This window comes from Harpia harpyja, chromosome 15, assembly GCF_026419915.1.
Source record: "Harpia harpyja isolate bHarHar1 chromosome 15, bHarHar1 primary haplotype, whole genome shotgun sequence".
Lineage (NCBI taxonomy): Eukaryota > Metazoa > Chordata > Aves > Accipitriformes > Accipitridae > Harpia > Harpia harpyja.
Genome location: NC_068954.1, coordinates 1,658,066 through 1,678,730, shown reverse-complemented (window position 1 = coordinate 1,678,730; position 20,665 = coordinate 1,658,066). Strand labels below are relative to the sequence as shown.

At 61.7% G+C, this 20,665-nt stretch overlaps 2 protein-coding genes across 7 annotated transcripts; both read right to left on the bottom strand.

Annotated features, from left to right (window-relative positions):
- Positions 1-3,861: 3,861 nt before the first annotated feature.
- STMN4 (stathmin 4) lies at positions 3,862-10,275 on the bottom strand. 5 transcript variants are annotated; one of them, XM_052810301.1, is made up of 6 exons: positions 10,167-10,275; positions 6,889-6,946; positions 6,336-6,431; positions 5,418-5,626; positions 5,029-5,220; positions 3,862-4,072 (listed from the first exon to the last, which is right to left on the bottom strand). In XM_052810301.1, exons 1-6 carry the CDS (start codon positions 10,215-10,217, stop codon positions 4,013-4,015), a joined length of 666 nt encoding a protein of 221 aa, XP_052666261.1. In that variant the 5' UTR covers positions 10,218-10,275; the 3' UTR covers positions 3,862-4,012. The 5 variants fall into 5 exon arrangements, with proteins under 5 accessions (XP_052666261.1, XP_052666262.1, XP_052666259.1 ...); XM_052810302.1 differs by having other exon boundaries at positions 5,418-5,623; XM_052810299.1 differs by lacking the exon at positions 3,862-4,072 and adding an exon at positions 4,083-4,523.
- Positions 10,276-15,107: 4,832 nt separating this feature from the next.
- TRIM35 (tripartite motif containing 35) lies at positions 15,108-19,923 on the bottom strand. 2 transcript variants are annotated; one of them, XM_052810231.1, is made up of 7 exons: positions 19,807-19,923; positions 18,725-19,172; positions 17,560-17,691; positions 16,960-17,190; positions 16,764-16,786; positions 16,149-16,270; positions 15,108-15,817 (listed from the first exon to the last, which is right to left on the bottom strand). In XM_052810231.1, exons 1-7 carry the CDS (start codon positions 19,887-19,889, stop codon positions 15,252-15,254), a joined length of 1,605 nt encoding a protein of 534 aa, XP_052666191.1. In that variant the 5' UTR covers positions 19,890-19,923; the 3' UTR covers positions 15,108-15,251. The 2 variants fall into 2 exon arrangements, with proteins under 2 accessions (XP_052666191.1, XP_052666192.1); XM_052810232.1 differs by having other exon boundaries at positions 17,560-17,655.
- Positions 19,924-20,665: the final 742 nt, after the last annotated feature.

The following is a 20,665-nucleotide window of genomic DNA, read 5'->3' as shown; positions in this document are numbered from 1 at the left end:
GGCTTTGCAAGACTCTGCACCCCAAAGCTCCCCTACAGTTACGGGGTTCATACTGGAGTACACTCTCTAAGATGAATCATTCTGCTTCAGGCGTGACTCCTCCACCTTGCCCAAACAGGTTCTCACACAGACAGTCTGCACGCTGGAGGAGCAGACAGAATAACGTGATTTTCATACCGGTTTGGAGTTCACACAGCACCCTTTTAGATTGGATATTAGGAAAAAATTCTTCACGGAAAGGATTGTCAAGCATTGGAACAGGCTGCCCAGGGAAGTGGTGGAGTCACCATTCCTGGGGGTATTTAAAAGACGTGTAGATGTGATGCTTAGGGACATGGTTTAGTGGTGGGCTTGGCAGTGCTAGGTTAACGGTTGGACCTGATGATCTTAAGGGTCTTTTCCAACATAAACAATTCTATAATTCTATGATCCTTGCCCTTGAACAGTTTTAATCACTCCCCCAGTTCCCCGCAGAGGCCCCAGCTAGTTATGACACCCAATGCTCCAGCCGCACCCCTTGCTCACCAGTGCCAGCTTCCCATGAATGAATGGCTGGTACCTTGCCCAAATTTATGATTTCTGAGAAACCAGTACGAGGCTATGGACGGGACGAAGGACTTCAAACGACAGAACTGTCCCTGCACAGCGTCAATGACGCACGAGCCAGGAAAAGCTCCCAGAGCCCGGCAGCAGGTTGGTGCCAGGAAGATTCACCTTTTTGCTTGGCGTCCTGGAGGCACTTCCAGGATGCTGTTTCTGTAGGTGCTTCGATCTGTTATATGTCTCTTTGCAGCGATGGGCACTTGTTTCCTCACGTGCAGGTCGGCAACTGAGCGGCTCCTGTCACGTCTGCTCTGAAGGACACCCAGGCGTCCTCTGATGTTCAGGGGGTGCAACTCATAGCACAGGTCTTGCTTGGGCTGGGATTTAGGGCTGGGATTCCATCTGGCTTTTCAAACAGGAGAGGTGGGATCAGGTGTAGAAGATTTGTCCACGTCTCAGCCCTGAGAGCCTGGCAAGTGCCATGAAACCTGTCCTTGGGAGGTTTCTTGAAGGCACCAAACCTTTGCTTTGTGCTTTCCCCTTGTATGTCCTGGCTGTGCCTGCGGGATAGTGCTTCAGGAGAGGGCTCCACCATGTAGGCAAAGACCTGACCTCCATCCCCTCCTCTCCGATGTTTGGTGCAGGATGCCCAGGTGCAAGGCCCTGAGCTCCAACCCTCACCCAGGTGTGGGTGTCTTCTGCCATTCGAGACTCGTGGGCTCTCAGGGGCTGGCACATGGGGTGGGCAGAGGTGACGTGGGACCCACAGGACACAGGGCCCGTGGGAAATCCTGGCAGCATCTCAAACGGTTCTGCATGGTAAGATGAAGGTATTTGGTACCCCAGCAAGGCTGAGAGCAGCCTGAGCCTCATCACTGCCAGCCCCAAATCCAGGCAGAGGATGCCTGAGTTCCTCCCAGGGAGGAGAATTGGAGCCAGCGTCTGCAAAAGCAGCTCTGCTGCAGAAAGGAAAGGCTGAGTCTGGACCCCTGGGTGTTCATGCTCCATAGCTTATAGCGGGTGGAGATAACCTTCCCTGCCTCTCCCCTTGCAGGGGTCTGACAAACCTGCTGGCTTCCCCTGGAGGAAGGTGATGGTCCTGGTCCAGGCGTCTGCTGGGTGCCAGGCTTTGGGCAAGACACAGCAGTGTGGCTAAGCAAGAAACTAAACACACCCCATCAAATGACCCCGTATACTCAGTCCTGAGCTGGGGGAGGAAAACATGTCTGACTTGTCCCAGGACAGGGCTCCCGCCTGCGAGCCTGGCTCCTTCTTCCACTCTTCCCCTTCGCACTCAAACTAACCCCTGCCTTGTTAATTTGGCTGACCCCATTACAGTGCTGTCTAAAGTGATGTGGGGTTGGAAATTGTATTGACAGAGCCTCATCGAGTACAGCCATGAGGCAGACACCCCGCTGGGTCCCGGGCATTGCCGTACTAACCAGACAGCCCTGCAGACCCCTGCGCACGTGGACGTGCAATAGTCCTGCTGTGGAGCAGCGGCTGGCTCTGGCTACTGCTGAACTTTGTGTGTGTATCTTGCTGGGGGAACAGCTACATGACCTGGCATTGCTTTGGTTTACAGCTACCCAAGGAATGTCCGAGGATAGTTTCCATCTGACCTGTTGGGTCGATGCAAGTATTTCCATCCCCGTGATAATTGGGACCTAGTGTCTCTACTGGAGATGGAGAAGGTTTATGAGGGCCACCAGCCCGTGCTCCACAGGTCTCCAGTCCCATGGCTAGGAAAGGCGTCTGAACTGAGACTGAAAAAAAATGCAGGAAAGGGCTACTGGGGTGATGGTCATGAAAAAAAAAAATCCTAAAAAAACCACACACAAGACACTGCACAGATCATGAGAAAACGAAAGAAATGCCAAGGCAGTTTATTTACAACTGTTGTATACAAAAAAAGGACAGCTCGTGCCACAGCTAGAACAGCCCCCTCCGTCTCCGTCGCCCGCCGCCCTCTCCCATGCTCCCCTCCCCGGGTTGTTTCCCCCCCCAGGGCTCCGGGCGAGCATCTCGCGGCACAGGTAAAGAGACGTGGTTCCCTCCGGACCTGAATCAGAGCTTGGAAAGCCTTTTCTGACCATAATGGAGACCAAACCCTCTGTTAGCATCAGGGTTGGAGGCTGATGGGGTGCCGGGGCATCGCAGCACTGGGACCACTGCCTGCTGGCAACTGGGAGAGGAGGGGACATAGCCACCCCCCCCCCCAACCCCTCCGCAGAAAGCAGACTCTTCTTCTCCTCCGGTGGGGAAGGATCTCACTGCAAGCTCTCTGCTTCGCTCACCCTCCCCGGAGGCAAAGATCACCCAGGAGATTGCTCAGCAGCTCCCACAAAACACCTCCTGGGCTGGTCGTGAGCTGTTGGTGGGATCCCAAACTGGCCTTCCTCCTGTGCTGGTGTCCCCAGGAGGTGCCACTGCCGTCCCCAGGGGCTGCCTATGGCCGTTGTCTTCTCCCACTCTCCAGAAAGGCACCTCCATCCCACTTCTGGTTCTCCAGCCTCAGCTCCCCCAGCTCCTCTTTCCTTCTTGTTTTTCCCAGTCCCTTCCATCACGGTTTCCACAGCCCTGCCCTGTTTTCCTCTCCTGCTCTCGCTCTCCATGGGGGTGATCTCCCTTTCCAAATAGCCATCTGAGCTGCCACCTCTAGAAGCCAATGGCTTTCCAGCTGCTCTACAGCAGAAAAAGGGATTTCATCCAAGAATTCCCACAAAGGTGATTCTCAGGAGGTTCTTACAAAAAAAGCGGCTCTTTGGGAAGTCACGGGGCTTTTCCATTTCACCCTTGGAAAGGCTCATCAGTGTCTCCTACAGCCAGATAAAGCCTTTGGAGCAAGCGAGCCTCACTCTCTGACCACCTCCAATGGGGGGATCTCTTCTCCCCCTTCCCCAGAATAGTTCTATAAGGTCTATGGGCAAATAACGCCCGCTCCGGGCAAGAGGCCCTGAGTCCAGGCGGGAAAAAGGGAGGGAGGGACGTCAAGAGATGCTGCTGCCCATTGACGGGGTGGGATGGAGGAGAAGAAAGAAGTCAGAGGGACGCCCGCCTGCCCGCCCTGCCTGCCCAGCACCAAATTAAAGTCACACACAACGCACATTTCCCCCCCCTCCCGTCCCTTCCCTCCCCACCCGCTCTGTCCCCCCCTCCGGCTTTTCCCCGGGGGGGCCACCTCCTCCGCTTCACCAGCCCTCGGCTGTCTCCTCCGGACCTGGTTGACGGGCGGCGCGCGAGACCCACCAAGGAGGTGGGCATCCCGAAGCCGGCACCCTCCCGCCCACCCTCCCTCCTTTCTCCTCCCTCCCCACCCTCCCCGAAACGACTAGGATGGCTTCACCGGTCAACTCTTTACATTCACGAACAAAGAAAGCAGAGGAAACGTCCACCCTTCCACCATCCGACCTTGCGCTGCGGCAGCCTCCGCCACCTCCCCGGAGCTGTCAGTCCAACCATCGCCTCTTTACCTGGAGGCTTCTTCCTTGAGCTCCTTGTTTTTCCTCACTTCTTCCGCGTGTTTGTCCTGTGGGGGGGGGGGGGGTAGGAGGGAAGGAGGGGGGGACACGCGTTAGCTCGACGGACTTCGGGGTCCCCACGGGCAGGCCAGCGGCTTCGGAGGGGTTCGAAGGCACGAGGGCGTTCGCGAGGTTCATCCCCCGAGGGACACCACCGGTGGGTCAACAGCGTCCTCTCCTCCCCTGGGGTGTTTTAAGGACTGTGGAGGCACTCAGGGACAGATTGTCCTCGCCCTCTAGCTAGGAGGTAGACGTCAACCAGACGGGATGGACCGGGAGCCCCAAGGAGATGGGGTTAGCTCGGATTGTCCTTCATTATCTCGTGCTCTCTGCCTCTGACCCAAGGCTAGCTGAGGCGTTTGGAGAAGGGCACTGGGCGAGCTCCTTGCAGAAGGGATGTTTTGGAGGGAGCTGGAGGTGGTGAGGGTGGGACCTTCCATGCTGAGGTTGGGAACAGACCTGCTTCGGGGAGAGAGAAGAGGTCTGCACAGGCTGGCAGGGTGGAAGCATCTCCTAGCATGGCAGCACGGACCCCTCCAGCTCTGCCGGGGAGCTGTCGGCTCCGCGGCCTCTGGGGAAGGGACCGGGGGAGGATCTGTCACCCGGGAGGTGGAAAAATTGCAAGCGGCGGGTCGAGGCCATCACGGTGGGACACGGGGGAGGCAAAGGCTTTGCACGTCTGTGGACAAGACACAGGTCCCAGCTCTCCACCCGCCGACCGCTCGTGAGCCTACGGACACATCAGGCTCGGTGGGTCCCCGGGCAGGACCCCCCCCACCCCGGGTGGGATGCTGTCTTTGGGTATTGCTGCGTGGTGGGAAGCGAAGAGGGGGTCCCCACTTTGGTGGTGTCCCCGGGGGGTAATGCCACCCCAAGAGCCATGCAGGGTGCCCAAGTGCCCTGTGACACCCTCCTGGACCGGTGTCCCAGCACGTTCCCCCCTCCCTCCTCACCAGGCCCTCACCTTCTCCTGCAAGCGCTCCAGCATGGCTGCTAAATGGGCTTCGCGGTTCTCCTTGTTGGACTCCATCTTCTGCGCCAGCTTCTCTTTGGCCATTTTGATGAAGTTGTTGTTCTCCTCGATGGCCTTCTGGATGACCTCCCGCTCGTGCTCCCGCTTCTCCGCCAGATGCTTCAGCAGCTCAGCCTCTTGGTACTGCACAGGCAAAGCGGACAGCGATGGCCACGCGGACCACGGGTCCCTTCCCCTCCTGGCCAAAACCGCCCTCTCCAAACTCAGCGACGTCCCCAAAAGCGGGCTTACCTTGCCGGGCGAGCACCCCGAGTGCAAGGCTGCGTGTCCCCATGGCCCGTCCCCGTGCTGCCCTGCCACGCAGGAGCCACCAGACCTACCTTCCTCCTCTCCTCCGCCGCCTCCAGCTTCTTCTGGATCTCCTCCAGGGACGGGTCGCGCCGCCGGGGCAGGGAGGCGTTGAACTCGGGGATGCCGTCGAACGATGGGGGCTTCAAGATGACCTCGAAGGACTGCCCCGAGGTGCGCTTGTTGAGCTCGATGACTTCCATGTCAGAGATGACGCACCAGGTGAGGTCTACCGTGTCTGCTGGGAGAGGGGCACGGGCTGACCGCCGGCACGGGTGCATCCCACCCCTTCGGGCAAACCACCCGCACCTGCAGCTCCCGCAATGGGCCACCACTTCCCCCGATCTCCATGGGTTTCACCCAAATCCCCGCACCCCAAACGCACCCCTGTGGTTCAGCCCCGATGTCGTGGGTTGGGGTAGGGTCTCCAAGATGCCCATCAAGGGGGCTGAGCTGGGAATATTTGGGTGAGCTGAGGGGCTGGGCATCCCCCCGAGGGAGAAGCGAGCAAACAGGGCAGGGTTCAGCCCTGCTTCGGGGACGGGGAATGGGACCACGAAGCCCCTTTCTAGCTGCAGATCCCCCCACAGCTAGCCAGCAGGAGCCCCCCCCCCAAGGCTGGACATCCCCCTCCATTGCCGCTGTCGCCTCTGGATCCACTGACATGAATCAGTCTGAATCACCCGACGCCGTCTGCCTAAAAATACCGAGCCCACGCCCGGCGCTTCGTGCAGCGGAGCCGCGGCGGAGGGGGGCTGCGGGGCTGCCTGAGCTCCCCCCCACCCTGACCCTGACCCGGCCCCCTGCTTCCAGCTGGCACCAGCAAACTGTGGAACCACCTCCCTCGGTTTGAGGGTGACCCCGGTCATGCCAAGGGGGGGGTCTGCAGCCCCCCCGCTGCCCCCACCATTCACGCAGCCCCCGACTGTGGGTGGGCAGCAGGCTCCTACCTTCATATGTGTACGCCGGCTTGTTCAGGGGGTCCGAGAGGAAACAGGAGCAAAAGAGGGAGACGAGAGGCAGCTCCTTCATCTTCTCTTTGTAAGCTGGGAAGAGATGGTGGGATTGGGGTCAGAGGAGTCGGGGGGGGGGGTCCTGCCAGGCATCTGCAGCAGGACCATGTGCCAGGGAAGGGCTGGGATAGGGATGGTGGCTGGCACCAAAGTTTGCCCAGATATTGCAAGCAGGGTGATCTGGGTGGGGGAAGCAAGGCACGCAAAAGGGAAACTGAGGCACGCAGAGGTGGGGTGCCTTGCTGATGGCCACAGGGGTTATGTCTGTCCTGGTGCGTCAGCCACATGCGTGACCCCTTGCCTGTGACCGCTGGGATGCTGCGAATATCCCAGGTTAGCCCGGGGCACAGCTATCCCTGGGGCGGTTCGGATGGGGCCCTGCTCAAACTAGGGGTGCCCAGCATGGGGTAGGTGCCAGGGCTGGGTACGTGGGGCCGGGCACGCCGCGGTGTCCCCCATCCCCACGCGTGACCCCATGCCGGTGCCGTACCAGCCAGAGTCATGGCGTGGCGATCCTTGGGCGTCTGCAGCAAGAGTGTTCCTGGGGCCTGGGGGAGGAAAGAGCCAGGATCAGCGCGGGGTGTCCCAGCGGCTGGGGACATCGTCCAGCCCTGCCTGTCCCCCGCGGGACAGCTGCCCACACGTGGCTTCACATGCACGCTGGGGGTGCTGGGGTGGGCACATGCTGGGGGCATGGGGTGGGCACACACTGGTGTGGTGGGGTGGGCACACACTGGTGAGATGGGCACACACTGGTGTGGTGTGAGGGACACACTGGTGTGATGGGCACACAGATGTGGCGTGAAGTGATGGGTACGTGCTGTTGGGATAGGTACAGAGTGGTGCAATGAGCCCACACTAGTGTGATGGGCACACACCGGTGCGATAAGAACACACTGGTGTGGTGTGAGGGGCACACTGGGATGGTGTGGTGGGTTCCCACTGGTGAGATGGGCACACACTGGTGTGATGAGAACACACTGATGTGGTGCAAGGGACACACTGGTGTGGTGTGATGGGCATGCACTGGTGAGATAGGTACGTGCTGGTGGGGTGGGTACAGGCTGGTGTGATGAGCACACACCGGTGTGATGGGCACACGCTGGTGTGATGTGAGGGACACGCTGGGATGGTGTGGTGGGCACTCACACATGGTGTGATGTGATGGGTACGTGCTGTTGGGATGGGCACACACTGGTATGGTGTGATGAGCCCACGCTGGTCTGATGTGAGGGGCACACACCGGTGTGTGGGCATGCACTGGTGAGATGGGCACGCACTGGTGTGTGATGGGCACACACTGGGACGAGGGCAGCAGCCGGTGGCATGTGCCTGGCACACACAGCCCTTCCCCGCTCCGGGCTGCCCAACGTCTGCACAACCCACACGTGTGCACACGTGTGTCGGGAACGGCATGCACATGCACCCCCCCCCGACAAGTGTGACCCCTTTGCACAGCCTCTGCTGTGACCCAAGCCCACCCCCGCTGCCACCCCCACTCATGTCTAGAGAGCCCCAGTCCTCAGCTCGCCCCTTGCCAGACCACAGGCAGAAGGGCTGATGCACTGGGACACTCTCCCGCATCCCACTGGGAGCCTCTCCGGGGGTCTCCGTGGCTGTGGGTCAGGTGTGGGGGCATTCCCGGGACCCCCCACCCATCCCCGGGGTGCAGAGCCCCAGGGTGAGCACGAGACCTGGCACGGGGCGGCAACACCCAGACATTCATTAAAACCCAGATAAGCCGGGGCTATCCCCCTTTCCCAGGGTTTCTGTGGGACACAAACGGGGTGTCGGTGGCATCAGAGGGGTTTCCCGGTGGAAATGCCCTTCCTGGCTGTGCCAAAGCGGGGGGCTGAGTTTGGGTTTTGGAATTCTACATGGCTTTTGTTTCTAAGGGGAAAAAAAAATTCCTTCTTTAAAATAGGGACTCTTAAATCCTGCCAGCTCCCCAGGGAAGGGGCAACCCCGCCGTGGGCGTCCCAGGGCTGTCAGGGCACTGCCGGCTCCCACAGCTACATCACACCCAGACCCAGCTCGAGCTGGGGGGTCCCAAGAAATCCCAACCCCTCGTCCCCCATCCTGCTGGGATCTGACACAAGCATCACACAAATAACCGGCCCGCGGTCGCCAGAGGGGAACAGGGAAAAAATTTGGGGACAGCCTGCCAGGGACACCTTTCCTGGAGATGCTCACCCTTTTTTAGGTGACCCCTGGAGCCAGAGCTGGTCAGGTTTGGGGGTTACCCAGGGGTGTACCCCCCACCCAGGGCTTTCCTCCTCGCCTGGCTGAAGGGTTTTGCCCTAGACGGCTCTTGCCAAGCGCGGTGCCAAGGCGGGGTGGGGATGCTCCGATGGCTCGTGTGCCGACACGAGGCTGTGCCTGGAGCTCCGACAGCCCGGCTGGAAGCTGCCTGCGTTTGCTGAAAGCATTTCTCTTGCTCGTGCCTCCCCGCTCCTCGCATTACCACCCCAAATCTTCATTTTCCCTGGGCTTCGCGGGGGGGAACCTGGATGCATTTCATGCTACAGAAACCCTTCTGCCAGACCTCACGTGGCGTTCGTGCCCTGGCTGGAGGATAAAATGCAGAAATCGCCCATCAGACCCGAAATGGGGAGGAAGATGGGGTCCATCCTTGGGGTTGCTGCCAGCTGGGGTGGGGGGGGGGGTAAGGTGGGTGGTGGGCTGCCAGCCCCACTCCTCCTCACTGGATGAAGATGCTGTTCAAGGTGTTTGGAGGCTCCTCCAAGAGGGAAACCCCTCCCTGCTGAGCTCCATTCCCTTTCTGCTTCCCAGTAACGGTTCCCCCCCCCCGCCACGACCCACATGGCCAGCCCAAGGGGAGCGGGGTGTGGTTGGGGCCCTGCCACTGCTGTCACCCCCAGGCTGAAACCTCCCTCAAACCCCCCAGCAGGGAGAGGCTGCGGGAACCATCCTGCTCCCAGCGAGGTGCACATGGCAGGGACGGGAACCGATCCGACCCCCCCAAAGGGCTGCAACCCGGTTTTACACCCTGATCCCCTCTGGAGTTCCCCTGAGACGGTGGGGGACACCCCCCCCCCGCCATCTCCCATCCCCTTCCCTGGCAGAAGCACCCAGCGATGGAGGGAGGGGATGGAGGAATGGAGGGGGCTCCCCGCTCCCTCCTTTGAAGCTTGCGAAGCGATGGATGCTTCCCCCCCCCCCCGCTCCGGGGGAGAAGCAGGATGGCAGCCGCCTCCTCCCTTCCTCCCCCTCGCTTTTCCCCCCTCCCTGGAATAAATATTTCAGCGCCTGCTGAGAGCAGGTCACCTCCGCCAGCATCCTGCCACCATCAATAATTCAGGCTGGTCCTGTCTTCCGGAGGGGGGGTCCCACATTTTGAGGAGGAGGGGGGGGGGGTCCGGGCGAGGTGCCGCAGTCCTCTGGGGGTCCTGAGGGTGCTGGGTCCCCCGGGGCTGCTGGGGCGAGGCGAGACGGAGGATGCTGAGCTCCATCCCCGCACCCCGGGCGTGGGTTGCCCCAAAAGCAGTTGGGGGCGCGGCGGGGGGGGGTGAGTGGGTGGGCTGGGGGTTGCCCCGGGCACGGCGAGGAGGATGCTGGAGGGATGGGGAGGGGGACAAAAAGGGGTGTCGCGGCCAGAAAGCGACATCCAGGGACCCCCCGGAAACCTCCCCCCCCCAAATACCCCTCCCAAAAAACTTTTCACCCCTTTACCTTCCAAAAAACATCCCCCCCTCAATTAACCAAGCCCCCCCCAATTAACCAAGCCCCCCCCCCCCAGGCACTCACCCCACCGCCGGCGCTTGGGCTTTGCTTCTCCGCTTTGCTCTCCGGGCTCATTTAACGCGGGCGCGGGGGGTTGCGCGGAGCATCCCACCCGGGGGGGGGGCCCCCCCAGTGCCCCCCCCATATGACATCACCATCCCGGTCGGTGATTGGCTCAGCCGAACCGCCGCCGTTGATTGGTTAAGGGACTGTACGAACCGGGTACCAGCCCGGTGACATCACGGCGAGCAGCTATTTTCGGGTTGGGCTTTGGCGGGGGGGGGGTGGGAATAAAGAAATAAATCAATTAATTAAATAAATAAATAAAAGGGGGGCTAAAAAAAAAATTAAAAGGGGAAAAAATGCTAAAAGCGGGGGTGGGGTGGGGCAGGAGGCAAAGGGAGGGCGAAAAAAGGGGTTTTGGGGGGTGCTGGGGGGGTGTGATGGGTTGAAAGGGCTGAGCGCGTGGTGGAAAGCAAGCTTCGGCTCTCGGCTAGAGCAGGACAAAGCTGTAGAGTGACAAAGTGACAAAGAAGGGGACTCGGAGGCTTTAATGGGGCCACGGTGGCATCTCCAATGGGGCCAAACCGCCCCGCTCCCCCCTCGCCCCACACCGACCCGGGCTGTGGGGGGGTCCTCTCCATCCCCCCAGCACCAGGATGTGGCACAAGCCCGGCCTGCCCCATTCCCAGCCCCGAAGGCACTGGAGGACTCGTTATCCTCCTTCTACAAACTGGGCAACGGGAACTCGGAGAGACCGAGTCCCAGATCCCGAAACTATTTTGGTGCGATGCCGCCATGGATGCTGGGGGGAGCGGAGGTCCCCGGGGAGCCCCGGCAGAGCTAGGACACCTCTTTAGGGCTGCGCCCTTCCTACAAAATGACTCTCCTTCCCCCAAATCTACTTCGCTCCGGCCTATTTATCGCCGACGGCTGCATCTGACGGTGATCACAAGCCCGGCACCTCCCGGGAACCGTGCGGGTATATTTAGGTACCGGTCGCCTCCGTTATGCAAGGAGCACTAGGGCGGCGGTGGGGAGGTGGTTCCCCCTGGAAAACAAATGTAGGGTGGCTTTGCAAAGCCCATGGCCTCAGGACATGGGGAAGGACGGGGTGACCCAGCTGGAAGTGGAGGTGACATCGCATGCGTGACACCGCAGCTCAGCCATTTAGCTCATGGTGGGGCATCCGTAACGCGTCCCGTTGAAACTTAATGGCACATCGCTTCCCTCCTTTAACGCTGGGAGGATGAGCGAGCTCCGTGCCGGAGCCCCCCTGGCTCAGTAAGGTTGGGGTGCCCACGCAGGCATGGGTGCCGTGGGTAGGATGCCCGTGGGACATGCGAGGGGCTGCAGAGGGAACGGATCACAGCCCTGAAATGGAGCAGCCAAGGGGAGGAAAGAGTCAAGACGTAGCGGCCAACTGGGGGACAAACAGCCATTGTGGGGACCCACGTGGCTGTGGGACGGTCCCTGCCGTGGCTGGCACCGGGATGCGTGGCACCCCACGGAGCCGGGGGGGGGGGGTGCAGGGGACTTTGCTGAAACGTTCCTTTGAGCTCCACGTGGTCCAGGCTCGGGGCACAAACCTCTCCTTGCCAGCCCGCGTTGGTGGCCACAGTTTAGCTGCATGGCTGGCTGGGGTTGCTGGAGGCAGGGGACATGCTGTGAGCCCTGGGGGGGGAATGGGGGGTCACATCCAGAGGTGCCTCCTTGTCCCCCAGCTCCACAGGACCAGCATTTGGGGGGACCAGCTTGGTTTCAGCTCCTGGAGCCTCTGTGTAAGGCAGTGGCTCTGGGGACACTTGGTGGCCACCATCCCTAAGGGCTGTCAGCCTCCACCCCACAAAACCTCCTGGCTGTTCCAACTCCGGGAACTGTTTTGCTCCAGCAGCATGTGCTGGTCTCAACTAAACAAGGCACAGAAAAAGGAGATTTGGGTCTATCCAGCGTGATGGGGACTGCAGGCTGCCGTGGGCCACCCCTTTCCCATCCACACCATTCCCACCAAACCCTCTCTGGCGGTCAGCCTGGCATGGGAGCATCTCCCAGCATAGGAGATGGCAGAAGGAAAGGTTGGCCATGGAGCCAGACTTATTCTGGAAAGAGCCCCAGCAGCGAGAGGAGGCCACAGGAGGGTTTGCCTCTTCCCACGGCTGCAGCCTGCTGGCTTAGGGAAACTTGCTCCACATCCCAGTGCCAGCATCCAAACCCTATCCAGGGTGGGATAGATGGAAAAAACCTTTTGCCATGGGCACACAGCCCATGGGACCCATCTGCAGCCTGTGGTCCATCTGGGCTGGACCACGAGGATGCTCCTGTAGGAAGGTCCGTGTGTCCCGGGATGCCCCTCTGCTGAGAGCAGGCACCCAGGGGAGACCCTAAGGGTGGGGTGAGCGTATACGGTGTTCCCCCCGAGCCCCTTCCCATCCTCCAGATGTGCTCGGGGGGGGGTGGGGGTTGCAGGGCTGGAGGTGGGCTCTGCATCCCCCTCCCTCCATTCTTCTCCCAGGATATCTCCAACCTTCCCCCCCAAACGTTCAGCATCCGCAGATCCTTCAGCAAGAAGACCCACAGGTTCGGACCCTCCTTGTCCCAGAGGATTCCTGGCCCTGGGAAGAGCCGTCGGCAGATCCCGGCCATCACTGCCAGGGCACAGGCTGAACCCCGACCCCCCCCTGCCCCAGCGCTGGGGACCCGGTGCAGGATCCGTCCCCAGGATCCTGCATCCTCCGGGCTGCCCGGGGGCTGTGCACACCCCGGGAAAAAACTCCTTGGACGGGGGGGGTCCCCACTTGCCCCCCCACCCCGACCCCTCCGGGATGCACCGGCCCCAGCGCTGGCTGGTACCCGGGGGGAGGGAGGGCTGGGGGGGGGGGGGGGGCGGGGAAAAGGTGCTGCCCTCCCCCGGATTGGGCAGAAATGACATCATCGCCCGGCTGCGAGCCAATGGGAGAGCCGCCTGCTTCTCCGAAATATCGCCCGTCCCTATTAAGGGGGGGCGGGAAAAATGCTGCGGGGGGGTGTCGGTGTCGGTACAGCCTGGTGGGGTGGGGTGGGGGGGTTCATCGTGTCGCCCCCGGTTGGATTCACTCCCCCCCCGGCTTCCCCACCCAAAAACCGGGGAGCCCCACTCGCACCCCACGCCCACCCGTGAAGCAGCCGTGCCCACCCGCCCCTGGCAGGGGAGCAGCGCAGGGATGGATGGGGATGGGGATCCCGGGCACCCCGCAGGCTGGAGGGGGGGTCATCGCTCCCTTCCTCGGCGTGAGAGCCAAAAAGGGTGCTAAAATAATAGTAAAAATAATAAAAAATAATAAAAAATAATAATAATAATAGATCCTTCTAATTGCCGCAAGGAGGAAGGTTTGAGCTCGGAAAGGGTCCTGCAAATAACCGGCGTGTCCCAGGTGGGATCTCAGGCATCGGGGAAGGATGCGATGGCCGCAGAGGAAGGTCCCACCTAAAACCCATCTGCCCCTTACCGGAGCTTTCCCCAAATTTGTCCGCCAACGTTTTGGCGGATCGTTTTGTTTGCTCGGATGTGCGAGCAAACGCTCAGTCCCGGGGAGACATCACCCGTTGCCGCAAGCTTTAAGTTTTCGCTTAAAGCCATTTCTCTGCCTCTGTGGGAATGAAATTAAGCTCAGGGGAAGATGCAGGTACCGTTGATTATACTAAAAATCACAGAGTCTTAGGGAGCCAACCAGTTCATTAATTCATATTGTTGCCTGCCAACCAATTTTTCACCAAATGATTCGAAAAAAAGTAAAATGTTTCAGTTTCGCTGTCCAAAGCGATGCCTCATTTCACCCTTTATTGCCATTTTTACGCCAGACACCTGCTCTGGCACTCGCAGCCGCGGGAGGAAAATGCTCCCTTCGGACCTGACAAAGACAAACACCTCATCCTGCTGCAGCCCCGGCAACTCAAAGAGCTTCACCACCTTTTTATTGTTCCCAAATAACACCTCGCTTCTGCCCAAATCGGGCGCTGGATGCCCAAATTTCCAGGCAGCGCCAGCTTTTCGGGGGGTGATGGGCAGCGTCGGGGTACGGCACAGGGAGGGAGATGGGACACTCGCACCGATTTTCTTCCTTTCCCCGTATCCAGGGATGCTCAGTTGGAAATAGATAACGTCAGCCGACGTAAGGAAGGTGGAGGACCCCCGGGGTCGCCCCCGCACCGCACGCCTCCAATATCTCCCTTTTGTTTTTCCGCCGCCAGCTCTCGTTCCTAAGGAGCATCCTATGCAAATGGTGAGAAACCATGGAAACCACCCGTTAATATCAGCATCCTGCCAGCGAGGTCCTGGCCAGGCTGCGCCAGGCAGCGAGGGCAGCACGGCCCACCAGGCACCCTCCCTTTCCCCAGGACATCACCTTTAAACCCCAAGGGCTCACCAGGGTGGAGGAAAAAGCCTTTTTGGTACAATTAATATTGGGCCAGACCCAGCACGGGGTTGCAGAGGGTGGGTTTTGTCCCCCCAACCCCCCCCAATCCCACCCCTGAACCTCCTCCACCTCCAAACACCAACCGCACATCATCACCTGACTCCCGGAGCTGGGGATTTACAGAAAAGCCCCTCAGAGGGGTAAAGTCATGGGGATATGGGTAAGAGGAGATGGATTGTCACCCTCAAGGATGTCCCCATTGCTGGTTTTTCTTGTAGGGGGGAAACACACGCTTCTGCCCGTGTCCAGCCAAGCCATGTGCGATTTTCTGTCCCCAAGGTGTATGGGCAAAGGCCACTGTCCCCTACTTTTACCCACTGCAGGGACACTCAGAGCCCTGCAAGCTGCAGCACTTGTACAAGCTTGGAAAGCCCCTGGATGGTTTAATTTACTATTTACAGCCCCCTGGCAGGGAGATACCTTCTCCCCAAAGCCTCCCCAGCTTTGCTCCGTGATGGAGAAGGGCAGGAAAGGAGCCAGGGCGATTTGGGCACAGAGCAGTGCAGAGCCGTACTAGAAGAGCTGAGTGTTTATTGATGATTAAAAAAAAGAGACAGTACATAACAAATTCTTTTTCCCCTTATTTTTTTTTTTTTCTAAGGAAAGCTGAAAAGGCATCTGGAGAACCCCAAATGCAGGCAGGAGGTGGTGGCCACTAGACAGGGACATCCTCGTGGACACGGACCCGGAGGGGACAGATGCGGAGCGCCTCAGGCAGCGCACCCACCGGCGTACCCCCCACGTAGAAGTAGGGGAAGACTGTGCCTCCGAATTTCTCGTGGAAGGTGTAGATGTGGGTCTTGCGGTTGGCGTCGTAGAAGGAGAGCTCCCCTTCGTCGCAGTCCAGCTCCACCCGGATCCGTCTCAGGTCGCCCAGCGCCGCCTCCGAACGCGCCGTGTTGGATGCTCGGCACGTCTCGCCATCCTTCCCGGGCAGGCGGTAGATGTACCAGAAGCCGGAGCGAGCATCGTGGTGGAAGGTCCAGTGGATGCCACTGCGCGGCCGGGCCACCCCCACCCGCCAGTTCGTGATGCCGCCCAGGTCCACCTCCCAGGTGTGGAAGCCGGTGGAGAAACCGCAGGAGCCCAGGATGCAGGGGGCCGAGGTGAAGCGCTCGGGATTCTCCACCAGCAGCTTGTAGCCCCCGTTGGTGACACTGGTGAGGTCCTCGGACACCGAGAGCCAGCCCGCCGCGGAGTTGGGGTCAAAGCTGAAGGGGACTGTGGTGGGGATATGTGCGTTAGGAGCCCGGATTGCCGCAGGGATGAGCTCCTAGATGGGCTGGAGCCCTGCATCTGTCCATGCCTTCCTTTCTGGGGACAACGCAGCTCACCATGGAGAAATGCACCCTCAAGGGCTTCATTTTCGGGGTGCGAGTGCTCCACAGCACCCTTTATGCTCTCCAATCCCTTTCCCCAGGCCCCTCAGCCGTGGGCATGGCTGCTCCGTGCTCCTCTTCTCTCCAGCACCCACCACCCCCGGGGCTGCCCCACGCAAAGGCCGCTTTAGCCCTGGGACAACCGCCCTTTGGGGGGGGACCCAGCAGCTCACCTGCGGTGATGATGTCCAGCATCTTCTTCCACACGTTGTACTGCAGCGAGCCCAGGTACTTGGCGACATCGAGGACCATCCCCGAAGGCACGGCCTCCGGCTCCTCGGCCGTGCAGGCGATCCTGGGGCAAGGGCAGAGGATGGAGATGGGTCAGGGATGGAGGAAGGGACCGAGCTGGGTTTCCTGGCACCTACCTGGTGTTTTGGCAGGGGCTTCCTCACCAGCACCCCACATCTCCCAAACCTTCCTCTCACCCCAGGAGGGTGGTGAATCACCCCAGGAAGATCCCAGCACCAAATCCCCCCAATATCGGGGTTTTAATGCTTCCTCCAAGACTTGCAATGCTGCTTTGTTTCTGCACGTGTGCCACCTCATCCTGCCCGGAGGCACCCAGGGGTGCTGCCTGGCCTTGGGGACCCCCAGCACCTTCTTCTGCCGGAGCACCCAGACCCAGAGGGGACACGTGGGTACGGGAACTCGCTTGGGGCAGAGACCTCACTCTGCAGCCAGGCAGGAGACCCCGTTATGCCCCAGGGAGGGGATGCGGGGTGTGCTCAGCCGCCCCGAGCACCCTGTGTCACCGGGCAGGGGACGTGGTGGGGACCGGGACTTACCTGCGCTTGCGGCTCTTGTGGGTCTGAAAGAGAAGGAGACACCAGGCATCAGACCCCATTTGTAAGGAATCACGGGGGCTTGCAAACACCCAAAGGATCACCCAGCACCCTGCTCGCACCCCGACAGAGGCAGGAGGGTGCCGCGGGGAGGGTGACACCCCGCAGGGCATGGGCCAGCACCCCGGCAGGGCTTTACCATGAGGAAGGTGTAGTCATCCTCCTTGAGGTCCGCCTGGAGCTGGCGGGCTTCGTTGAGCAGGGCCCGGCTCTCCTCCGCCAGCTGCTTCATCTTGCCCTCGATGAGGCCATGCTTGTGCTGCGTCTCCTGCTGCACCTGGGCCAGCAGCGCCTTCTCCTCGCCCCGCAGGAACTCGTGCAGCTTCTCAAACTCCCTCCTGATCTGCTCCTCCAGCCGCACCGCTTCCACCTGCCCCGTGTGGGGATGTCACCACCTCCCTTCAGAGCCCACGACTCCCCTTGGGCTCCCCCCGTCCTCCCCCAAACGTTCCTCCGGAGCCCTCCGACCAGCTCCAGCGCTCTGGGACTCGCTGGGACCACGCTGCCCTCCCCAAATCAATGTCCTTGCTGCCACAGCGGGCACAGCCCCATCACCCTGGTGCCCAATTCCCCATCCGAGTCCTTCCTCTCCCCAGCATCCCTCTCCTCACTCAGAGACGGAGCAGCCCAGGATGGGTGCAGTGCTTCACCCCAGAGCCAGCTGCATTCCTGCCCAGGGCGTGTGCATGCATGTGTCAGGATCAGGCCCATTGCCTCCTTGCCAGGAGGGACCACGCACCTGGTTGTGTTTGGAGATGGACTCGTAGGAGCGATGCACGGCCCCGAAATCCTTCGCCTTTTCCCGCAAGGAGGTCTCCATGTTCTTCAGCTTGGCCTGCGGGGAGGAGACGCCTTCAGGACCCTCGCAAGCCTACGCCCAGGGTTTCCAATGCGGAAAGACAAGAGCCCCAAACCCAGTAGGACGAGGTTAAGCAGAATCCTTGCTCAATCCACCCTTTCCCCTCCTGCGGCCGAGGTCTGCCAGCGCTGCACAGGGTCAGCTCCGCGCCGGACCGTGCAAACACGCCGCCCCTAAGCAGCGAGGCAGAGGAGCTTTGCTCCATGGCGAATCCTCCCGCCCTGTTTTTAAGCCCTTCAAGTCCCTGCCTGTCCCGCAGCAGCCGCTGCTCCGCTCCCAGGGAGGCTGGGTACTGCGGGCAGCCCGCCAAGCCTTGCAAAACAGCAGTCCCACGGCCACCCCGCGCCATTTGAAATCTGGCTCGTCTCCCGTGGGCTGAGTCAGGGCGGCAATGGCTGCTTTCCCGGCCGGGAAACACGGCGGATCCTGGCATGATGCCCGGCTCCTGGCCAGAGCCCGTCTCCTCCTCTTCCTCCTCCCCGCGCAGCCATAGCTTGTCCTGCCCCGCGGGGCTCGGGGCTTTCTCCCCATCCTGTGTCCCTCCCCAGCTGGAGGAATTGTGCAACCCCCCCCATCCCAAACACGCTCCCAACCCCAAAGCGCTGCTGCAATAACCGGCTGCTGCAATAACCAGCATGGCAGGATCCAGCCCGACCGAGGATGAACGAGCCGAGGAAACGCAGGGGACCGGGCCAAACCCCTTGGAGGATCACCCCGGTCCCCTTTAGCACAGGGCAAACGGCCGGGCCCTGGGGGACGGGGTGGCACCGGGTAATTATTAGGCAGGGAGAGCGTGGGGCAGCGCTGTGGCAGGGGCACTCCCGTGGGGACCCACCCTCGCAGCGTGGCTGCTTCGTCTTTCATCCCGGCACGCCGGTGGGTACAACCACGCCGCGCACGAGCCAAAGCCCTGAGCTGGCAAGTTTGTGCCAGGGTGTGCGTGGGCTGCACCCCTCCAGATGCTGGGGTGCCTCTCCGTGCCATCGGTGTGTCGTCGTTGTCCCCCCCCCCCCCCCCCCCCGGCTCTTCCTGGAGCATCCCTCACCCTGAAATCCACCGCCGCCTCCTGCACCGGCCGCATCTTGTGCCCTTCGTGCTGCTTGGAGCTTTGGCAGGCGAAGCACGCCAGCTCCTTATCCTCCAGGCAGAAGAGTTTGGCTTCTTCGTGATGCAGGGGACAGAGGGTGGCCGCCCGGCCCCGCCGCTGTCCTTCCTCCTTGAGGATCATCTCCACCAGGTTGTTGAGCGTGTGGTTGACGTGGAGGTCGTCGAACGAGGAGGCCTCTTTGCAGACGGGACACACGTGGTGCCGGTGCTCCCAAGAACGGCTCACGCAGCTCTTGCAGAAGTTGTGGCCGCAGCAAAGCGTCACGGCTTCCCGGAAAGGCTCGTAGCAGATGGGGCACAGCAGTTCTTCCTTGAAGGTGGCCGTGGAGGACGAGGCCAAGGCCACCGAGCTGCTGGCCGAGGGGCTGGCTCTCTTCTCCATGGCGCTGGGGAGAGAGAGGATGGAGGGATGGAGGGAGGGAGGCCGGAGCGGGGTTTTTTCGGGAGCCCCGGCTGGAAAAACAGCCCCGTTCCTGATGCAATCGGTTTCCTGCCTGTGACTCACCCCCGCAGCTCCCTCCCCGGGCAGGCACCCGCCTGAGTGACACCGCCCGGGGCCACTGGCAGCCGCCACGGGCGGGCAGGCTCCGGCCGCCGCGCCGGGATGCGGCCGGTCCGCGGGGAAGGGGCCGGGGGCGGCCGGACACTGCGCGGGGCTTGTCCCGGGGACCGGACCCTCAGCCCCGGGGCTGCTCCGCTGCCCGGACCCCCCCCACCACCCCCGGGGCTGCTCCGCTGCCCGGACCCGGACCTTCGCCCTCGGGGCAGCCCCGCTGCCTGGACCCGGACCCGGACCCTCACCCCCGGGGCAGCCCCGCTGCCCGGACCCCCACCACCACCCCCGGGGCAGCCCCGCTGCCCGGACCCGGACCCCCAGCCACCACCCCCGGGGCTGCTCCGCTGCCGGGACCGTAGCCCAGGGGGCAGCCCCGGTCCGCAGACCCCGGTGTCCGTGCATAGGGATGCCCAGCGCCGTGCACCGGAGGCGGCGGGCGGGGGGGGGGGGGGGGGCTTCCCTACCTTGCCGAGGGCGAGCGGCAGCGCTTGCAGCGGCCCCTCCGCCGGGACGGGCAGTGAGGGTCCCAGTCTGGCGTCTGCAGCATCCCAGGACCGGGGATCGTCCGGTGCCGGCGGCAACGAGGGCGCCCGGGGGGGGCGGAGCGGGGCGGGCGGGGGCCGGGCTGCAGCCGCCGGGGCGGGCCCCCGCCCGGGCACGGCCCCACAAGCCCACCGCCCCCCCGGTCCGGAGGGTCTCCTGCCCCCCCCCCGACTTCAGTCCTCTTGCTGCTGCTGGGGGGCATTTTCACAGGTTCATGATTCCCCCCACGCACACCCCGTGCTGGTCCCGTGGGGGGTTTAGGGCTCTCTTGCCACCCCCCCCCCCCCCCGGTGGGGCAGGGACCGCTGACACCCACTCGCTCGCCTCCCTCCGCGATTACAGGAGCTGGAGGCTGCTCGGTCCCGGGTTGTCGGGACATCCCCTGACTCCAGGAGCTGGCGCCTCGGCGGTGCCGGGAGCCCGGCAGAGCAAGCCCAGATATGGTGGGTGGTGTCTGCCGCTCCCCTATCCCAGGCAAAGCGCCCGTCCCTGCCTTCCCTGCCCCGAAACTCTTTCCCTGCCTTCCACCCCCTCAATCTTGGCCTTTCCGTTTGCATTTCTGCCCTGTGGATCCTGCTGTACCCCAGGGGTACGGCGAGCAAGCCGAGCCACGGGATCACCGGCCCTCGAACTGAACGGATCTCCAGATGGGGACCAGGAGAAAAGTGAAAACTATTCCAAGGGCACAGATACCCAGTGAGCAAAAAAAAAAATAACCAACAATGGTGTTATTCTGCTCTGGTATGAGAAACTGCTCATGCTGTGTTAGCGTTAGGCGGG